Here is an 8,834-nt window from a genome sequence, read left to right on the forward strand (position 1 = left end):
CTGTGGCACCTGCACCCCGGGTTCTAGTCCCGGTTGGGGTGCCAGTTCTGTCCTGGTTGCTCCTCTTCCAGTCCAGCTCTCTTCTGTGGCCCAGGAGTACACTGGAGGATGGCCCAGGTCTTTGGGCCCTGTACCCGCATGGGAGACCAGGAGGAAGCACCTGGCTCCTGGCTTCAGATTGGCGCAGCGGGCTGACCGTAGTAGCCACTTGGGGGGTGAACCAATGGAAAAAGGAAGATCTGTCTCTCTGTCTCTCTCACTGTCTAACCCTGCCTGTCAAAAAAAAAAAAAAAAAAAAGTTACAGAGAGAGGGAGAGAGAGAGAGAGAGAGAGATAACAACCTAACAACCAGGGCTATGCCAGGCTGAAGCCAGGAGCCAGGAGCTTCTTTCAGGTCTCCCACATGGGTGCAGGGACCCAAACACCTGGGCCATCTTTTGCTGCTTTTCTCAGACCATAATCACGGAGCTGGATGGGAAGTAGAGTAGGCGGGACTTAAACCAGTGTCGTACAGGATGCTGGTGTTGCAGACTGTGGCTGAACCTGCAGAGCCAAAATATGGGCTCCAATTTTTTTAATTTTAAAGTATTTTTTTTTTCAGGGAACAGTGCTGTGGTGTAGCAGGTAAAGCCACTGCCAGCAGTGCTGGCATCCCATATGGCACCAGTTCCAATCCTAGCTGCACCACTTCCAATCCAGCTCTCTGCTCTGGCCTGGGAAAGCAGTAGAAGATGGCGCAAGTCCTTGGGCTCCTGCACCCATGTGGGGATTAGAAGAAGCTCCAGGCTCCTGGTTTCAGATTGGCCAAGCTCTGGCCATTGCAGTCATTTTGGTAATGAACCAGTGGATGGAAGACCTCTCTCTGTTACTCTGCCTCTCTGTAACTCTACTTTTCAAATAAATCTTTAAAAAAAATTTATTTTCATTATATTTGAAAGGCAGAGAGAGAAAGAGAGACAGCAAGCTTCTATTTACTGGTTCACTCCCTGCATGCATGCAACAGCTAGAGTTAGGCCAGGCCAAAGCCAGGAGCTTGAATCTCCATTTGGATTTCCTGTGTGGGTATCAGGGACCCAAGTACTTCAGTTAATATTTTCTGCTTCTCACAGTACACATTAGCAGGAAGCTGGATTGGAAGCAGAGGGTGCAGGACTTGAACATGGGATGTGGGCATCCCAAGCAGTGACTTAAGCCACTGTGCCAAATGCCTATACCACTAAATATGTTCTAAATAATCTCTAGTTTACCCAAAATAGCTGCTTTTCTTTTTTAAGATTTTTTTTATTTGAAAGAGTTACAAAGAGAGAGAGGTCTTCCATTTGCTAGTTCACTCTCCAAATGACCACAGTGGCCAGGGCTGGGCCAGGCTGAAGCCAGGAGCTTCATCCAGGTTGGAAGTGGAGCAGCTGGGATTTGAACTGGTGCTCATATAGGATACCAAGGTCACAGACAATAGCTTAACCTGCTGTGCCACAATGTTGGCATTTTTTTAAAAAAGATTCATTTATTTATTTGAGAGACAGAGGCAGAGAGAAAGAGAGAGATCTTGCATCTGCTGGTTCATTCCCCAAATGACCGCAACGGCTGGAGCTGAGCTGATCCAAAGCCAGGAACCTGGAGCTTCTTCCAGGTCTCCCACATGGATGCAGGGACCCAAGGACTTGGGCCATCTTCTGCTGCTTTCCCAGGCACATTAACAGGGAGCAGGATAGGAAATGGAGCATCCAGGACTAGAACCGACACCCATATGGGATACCACCCCTGAAGGCTGGGACTTTAACCTGCTGCACCACAGCGCTAGCCCCTGCTTTTCAGTTTTTAAACATTATTTTAACTTACGGTTGTGTTTCCTGCTGGAGGGGACTAATAGTGATAGTGAAGCAAGATCATAGTCAGAATTTGTGCTTTACTTAATTTTGGATGCATAGTAGGATTTTTGGCAAGTTTGTTTTACTTCTCTATAAGTCTTGATTGATTAATATTAAAATTATCATGCATTGCTTTAATTCACATTGGCTTACTTCAGGAAGTAACAAGTTAAGGGATACTGAGTCACAGCAGGAAGCCAATCTGGGATTAGAATTTTGTTGTGTGTAACCCACAAAGAAAATCGATCATAGACAAAGAATCATAATTGATTGACTCTCTCTGCTTGGAAATTGACTAAATTACTGTTTTGATTCTTGAATATAACATACTCTCATTTTGAAAAGATAATAGATTTTATTTATTTTATTTTAGTAAGATTACATCAATTGCTTGTTCCAATTTCTATTATGGGACAGCATCATCTCTAAACCGGAAGCACTGTTCTGCATGGTGAAAGTACCCTTATTTCATTGGCTGTTATTGTGCTTCATCACATCTGTATGAAACATTCAAATTTATACTGTTTTCAGAATTGACACTTCATTATGAAAAGTCAATAGTCTATATATGTAATGGCATTCCAGTGTGTAATTCACTTTCCTCTTTAAATAATCCATGAAGTCTTTAATACAAGTCAACTATTCTGTCATAGCCTAGTTTTTGTTTCAATTCAGGACAGGTGTTTTGGCAGAAAATGATAGAAGGACCTACAGATGAGTCCAGTCTTAAAGGTCTGGCAGAGGCTATTAAATTACTGTATGACACAGGTACCAAAGAGTGGACAGCAGATGATGTTATCAGTCTTGTAGATGAACTATCAGGTAACAATAATGTAACTAATGTAGAGTAATATAATTATGAGAATACAGTTATAGAATTATAATTATACTTCTATGTGTGCAAATGAAGTACCTATTATAAAAACACTAATTGCCCTAAAATATTTTAAAAGTTTGGTATTATGTTTGCAGAAAATACATATAATTAGCTTTATATCAATTGTCAATTTTATAAGTATATATTATTATTATTATTGTCATATTTTAACTAGGTTCATTACTCTCATTTTGCAAGTTTCAGAAGCACCCTCCTAGGTTATGTAAGAAGAAAATCCTCTCTGCTGGTGCAGGAGAGGTGAAACAGTTTTTTCCATTCCTGCATAATCCTTTAGATTCTGAGGTTTCCCAAGTTTCTTCCTTACCACAAGCTTAGACCAGCTTGCCCACCGATGAAGTGTGTGCAGACCAGCTTCCACTTGATTACTAAGGCATTCGTAAGAGCCATCACAACATGGCCATAATCTCTGTCTTTAGCTGAATGCTGTAATTGAAAAACTGAAACGTTTTCCCCAAGCATTCCCCTTGGCACTAATTGTATTTCTGATAAAGCGCTATAATGTTGCATGTATTAATGATGTTTGCTATGGCCATAGTGTGATTTCTCATAAAATAACTGTTGTCCCTCTAATAAAAGTGGTTCCCCGTGAGTGGCTTCTAGAGAATAATGCACGACTTCTAATCCTGAGTGGGAACAGCATCTGCTTCACTTTCATGGCTAGTAAAGCTGTCAATGGACGGGCCACTGAACTGGCGAGACTTGTAGTCTTTTTGGCTTTGGTAAGTGAAAAATTATTTTTTCTCTAACAAGATGTTTAACATTATAGTTGACCTGCCAGGGATTGCCCTGAAGAAATTTAAGTGTGTATTTTTAAAATTTCTTTTTAAAAATACTAGAATATATATAACAAGCCATGTCATTTTGAAGCATTCTTTATATTAACCTGTTCCTTATATAGCTCAAAAGCACCCCCAGGGCCCAGACATTTGGCCTAGAGGCTAAGAGGCCAGTTTGAGACGCTCACATTCCATGTTGAACTGCCTGGGATTGAGGCCCAGCTCTGTTCCTGAGTCCAGCTTCCTGCTAATGTGCACCCTGGGAGACATCAGGTGATGGCTCAAGTGCTTGGTCCCTGACACCCACAAGGGAGACCTGGATTGCATTCCTGGCTCCTGGCTTCCAGCTCTGGCCCAGCTCTGGACATTGTGAACATATGAGGTGCAAGCCAAGGGATGGGTGTTCTGTCTGTCTGTCTGTCCTTCTTTCTCTGTGTCTCTGCCTCTCAAATTTTAAAAAACTTTTTGATTTCCTTCAAAATAATCAGTGTGGATGGAGAGGTAGGGAAAGGATGTAGAAGTGAATATAGGGGTCGGCACCGCGGCTCAATAGGCTAATCCGGCCGGCGCCGTGGCTCACTAGGCTAATCCTCCGCCTAGCGGCGCCGGCACACCAGGTTCTAGTCCCCGTCAGGGCTCCGGATTCTGTCCCGGTTGCCCCTCTTCCAGGCCAGCTCTCTGCTGTGGCCAGGGTGTGCAGTGGAGGATGGCCCAAGTGCTTGGGCCCTGCACCCCATGGGAGACCAGGAGAAGCACCTGGCTCCTGCCTTCAGATCAGCGCGGTGCGCTGGCCGCAGCGGCCATTGGAGGGTGAACCAACGGCAAAGGAAGACCTTTCTCTCTGTCTCTCACTGTCCACTCAGCCTGTCAAAAAAAAAAAAAAAAAAAAATAGGCTAATCCTCCACCTGCAGCGCCGGCACACCGGATGCTAGTCCTGGTCGGGGCGCTGGATTCTGTCCTGGTTGCCCCTCTTCCAGGCCAGCTCTCTGCTGTGGCCCGGGAGTGCAGTGGAGGATGGCCCAGTGCTTGGGCCCTGCACCTGCATGGGAGACCAGGATAAGCACCTGACTCCTGGCTTCAGATCAGCACGATGCGCCGGCCGCGGCGGCCATTGGAGAGTGAACCAATGGCAAAAGGAAGACCTTTCTCTCTCTCTCTCTCTCACTGTCCACTCCACCTGTCAAAAAATAAAAACAAATATTTTTAAAGATATATTTATTTATACTTGAAAGGCAGAGTGACAGAGATATGGAGAGACAGCAAGAGAGAGATCTTCCAACTGCTGGTTCACTCTCCCAAGTGCCTGCAACAGCCAGGGCTGGATCAGGCCAAAGCTAGGAGCCAGGAATTACATCTGGGTCTCCCATGTGGGTGGCAAGAACCCAGGTACTTGGGCCATTATTTGCTGCTTTCCCACGTGTATTACCGGGAACCTGGATCAGAAGCAGAGTGACCAGGACTTGAAACAACACCCTGATAAGGGATGCAGATGCCCTAGATGGTGACTTAGCCTCCTGTACCACAACTCTTACCCCTGCTTACATCTTTTAAGAAATATCAAGGTATAAATAAATACCTTCAAGAACAACTGCAAATATGTTAGCAAATATGTATGTATGTATGTGTTTATTTCCCTATATATATGTGTGTGTGTGTTTATGTGTGTGTGTATGTTTGTGTATCAGAGGAAAGTAGAGGACAATGGGCTTCTCTGATCCCAGTAGATGATGGCCTTTAAAAAAAAGATTTACTTATTTATTTGAAAGGCAGAGTTACAGAGAGGCAGAGGCAGAGAACGAGAGAGAGGTCTTCTCAGAGGCTGGAGCTGGGCCAATCCAAAGCCAGGTACCAGAAGCCAGGAGCTTCTTCCAGGTATCCCACCTGGGTGCAGGGTCCCAAGGATTTGGGCCATCTTGTACTGCTTTCCCAGGCCATAGCAGAGAGCTGGATTGGAAGTGGAGGAGCTAGGACTAGAACCAGCGCCCATATGGGATGCTGGCACTGCAGGTGGTGGCTTTACCTACTACGTCAGAGTGCCTGCCCCAATGATGGCTTTTTAAAAAGGAATTCACAAGGGGCAGATGGAGAGTGGCAACAGATTCTTCAAGGCTTCTGAGAAGTGGAGCCACATAACTATAATCAGGGCCATTAAAGCAGTTCAGTATTATTTCTGAAGGGTAAAAATGTGCAGAAGAACAGCAGGAGGTGAGGCTAGATAGGAAGGGAGAGACTAGTTAAGGAAGAGCTCTGTAGGCCACTCTGTGGAGCTGGAACCCAACCTCTAACAGGGAGATACCGAAAAGTTTTAAAGAAGGCAGAGATGTGATGTTTTTGGCAGGTCACCTTGGTAGCACTGTAGCAAACAGAGGACACTAGGGGTAGGGAAGCTTTCTCTGGAAGCCTTTAATAATTCTGATGGTCATGTTCTCTAAATTGCCTCTGATTTGTCTTCTCTTTGTCTTCATATACTATTAGTGCTCTTAAGCCATTGTGTATCGGCTAAGTCATTTCCCAAAATAGATTGCAAATAGATTGATATCCAGGGCTGTCACTTACTTCTTTCATAGAGCCAGATACAGTGCTTTACACAGAACGAATGGGAAATCTTCCTGCAAGATTAGCAGTATTCAGTTAGATCGTTATGTAGTCTGTTTTCATGCTATACGTGATCTATTTGGCTATGTGTGTTACATCAGCCATTTAGAACATTAATATATAAACCTTTTTCGTTGCAGTCAGTTTTGGCTGGGAACATGTAGTCTTTACTTTAAATATTTATATTTTAAAGATTTATTTATTTGAAGGTCAGAGTTACAGAGACAGAGAGAGAGGGAGAGAGAGAGATCGATCTTCCATCTGCTAGTTCACTTCCCAGATGGTCGCAATGGCCCAGGCTGGGCCATGCCTAAGGCAGGAGCCAAGAACTTCTTCCAGGTCTCTTTGTGGGAAACACGGGCCCAAGTCCTTGGGCCATCTTCTGCTGCTTTTCCCAGGCCATTGGCAGCTAGATGGATCAGAAGTGGAGCAGCCAGGACACAAACTGACACCTATATTGGATGCCAGCATTGCAGGCAGTGGCTTTACCTGCGATGCCACAACACTGACCCCTGAATATTTGTATTTAAATAATGGAGAAACAAATATTACTAAAACTCCTAAGGTGGGAATTTGATAATTTCATGGAGTTCTTCTGCCTATTGAAATAACCTATTTGTCCATAATCCTCATTAGACTCCTTGAAAATAGAGTGGTATCTTTATGGCTTATCATTGTACCTCTAACTCTTAACAGGTACAGTGAATGTTTATGTGTTGAATGAACAAAAGTCTTATTTCTCATATAATCAATAACTTTTGAATATATGTTTGCACTAATAATATTCTGTAATAATCTTAGAGCAAGTCTTCATTTTTTTTACTAAAATTGTACCATTTAAAAGCAAGATTATTAGAAGAACATTTTCCATTTATAGACTCAGTATATGGTATAATGTGTAATAAATTATGCAGAATCAAAAGCCATAATTGTCAATACAGTTTTCAATTTCTACAGCTTTCTTCACAAGATTGACAATAATGCTTTGTATACTTAAATCAGGTGTGTGAGAAAGAACTATACTGCATGGATTGGGCAGTGAAAATGATGCAAAAAGTCTGTAAAGTCTTTAACACTCCAATAGAAAGAAATAACTTCCTGCAGAGTGTGGCCAATGCGTTTGCATGTGTTATAATGGAAATGCTACAATCAATTATGTCTGGTGAGTAGAAATGTAGGAAGTGCACAGGTGTGGGCCAAACACATTCAAGTCCCCACTCTGTCTTCAAGAGCTATTTCTGCGTCGACTTTTGTCTCTAAACTAACAATAGAAGGAGCAGATATTTTTAGCTTGTTGGTTTTTCTATTAGATATATTTAGTTCCTTGTTGGTTTAGCTAGACAAAAAAAAAAAATAATAATAACCTTGTTTTGTGGCTAAGAAGACTAAGGCTTAGAAAAATGACCTGACCTGCCCATGGTCAGAAAGCTGAAGCAGCAGAGCACGGTCCAGCATCCTTTCCTTCTGGTGTCTGATCCAGTGTTCTTATATGATTCCATGATTTCAGCAGTTAGTGTCTGTCTCAGGAGAGGTCACTAACAGAAAGTCTTCTGTTTTAAATTTTGTTGGGGGCAACTGGAGCATCTTGTTTCCAATTGCATATTTAAATGTTTAACTGTCATTTTCTTTTCCCTACTGTCGCTTCCTGTGTATGGCATATAGGAGACCGTGATGAAGACGACAGAAGCTTTTTGAATTTGTTCCATCTTGTGCATGCTCAGGCTAACTTCCATAAGGAGGTCCTGTATTTGACCATGGGTTCTGTGTCTTCCTAAATACTCGGACAGCTTTTCCTTTAGAGGGCATCTCACTGAACAATTAGAAGATGGCTACTTTTTCACATCTGAAGAACAGCAGCCATGGGACTTATCCTCGTCTAAATAACCTAAGAAAATAGCATAGAATTTTAGAAGCAACTACTTATTCCTATTGTATTATAAAAAATAATAAACAAACCAAGAATGTAGTGAGATTTCTCTAAACAAGCGCGGCCTCTGTAGGTTTCAGCAAACCCAACACCAAACCAAAATGGAATTTTAACTGTCCCAGATTCTGGATCCAGCCCAAGCTGTGTGTCTTGGAAGGTAATGGAAGCAAGAGAAAATTCTGTTTTGTAGTTAGAGCAGATCCAATTCACTAAATAGCATGTTTCTGTTCATTTTGCTTAGGTTGTATAGACTTTGCCCAGAATATTTTGTAAAGATTTGCAATATGATGTTTTGTAATATACAGAATATAAACCACATTCTTCACCACCTTCTTGGCTTATGATTATAAACGTCATTATATTCGTGCATGTTTTGTATAAACTAATGAATTTTTTATAGAAGTTCAAAGGAAGAACATGTATGTGTGTGTTTATACATATACCTATGTGGGAGTATATTTGTGTAAACTACAGACACACACACACATACACACAGGATTATTTCAAACAGTTTGTGGAAATTTAGAGCTGAAAGTTACATGTGACCTCCATTGTGGCACAGCAGGTTAAGCCGCTGCCTGCAATGCCAGCATCCCATATGAGCTCCAGTTTGAGTCCAGGCTGCTCCGTTTCCAATCCAGCTCCTTGCTAATGCACCTGGGAAAACAGCTGAAGATGGCCCAAGTGCTGGGACCTCTGCTACTCATGTGGGAGACCAGGATGGAGTTTGGGCTCCTGGCTTCAGCCTGGCCCAGCCTGGCCATTGCAG

At 42.8% G+C, this 8,834-nt stretch overlaps 1 protein-coding gene across 2 annotated transcripts in view; it reads left to right on the plus strand.

The window, feature by feature from the left end:
• FBXO47 (F-box protein 47) overlaps positions 1 to 8,060 on the plus strand; it is a 31,560-nt gene extending 23,500 nt beyond the window's left edge. Inside the window, exons 8-11 of one of the 2 annotated variants that reach the window (XM_002719335.5) lie at positions 2,544 to 2,690; positions 3,343 to 3,485; positions 7,141 to 7,300; positions 7,801 to 8,060. In XM_002719335.5, the coding sequence (XP_002719381.3) occupies positions 2,544 to 2,690; positions 3,343 to 3,485; positions 7,141 to 7,300; positions 7,801 to 7,913 (563 nt within the window). In that variant the 3' untranslated portion in view covers positions 7,914 to 8,060. The remainder of the gene's footprint in view (positions 1 to 2,543; positions 2,691 to 3,342; positions 3,486 to 7,140; positions 7,301 to 7,800) is intronic. The other variant, XM_008271392.4, reaches the window with a different exon arrangement.
• The last annotated feature ends 774 nt before the right edge of the window (positions 8,061 to 8,834 follow it).

The sequence above is a fragment of the Oryctolagus cuniculus genome, chromosome 17 (assembly GCF_051225735.1).
Source record: "Oryctolagus cuniculus isolate XC-2025 breed Fujian yellow rabbit chromosome 17, ASM5122573v1, whole genome shotgun sequence".
Taxonomy (NCBI): domain Eukaryota; kingdom Metazoa; phylum Chordata; class Mammalia; order Lagomorpha; family Leporidae; genus Oryctolagus; species Oryctolagus cuniculus.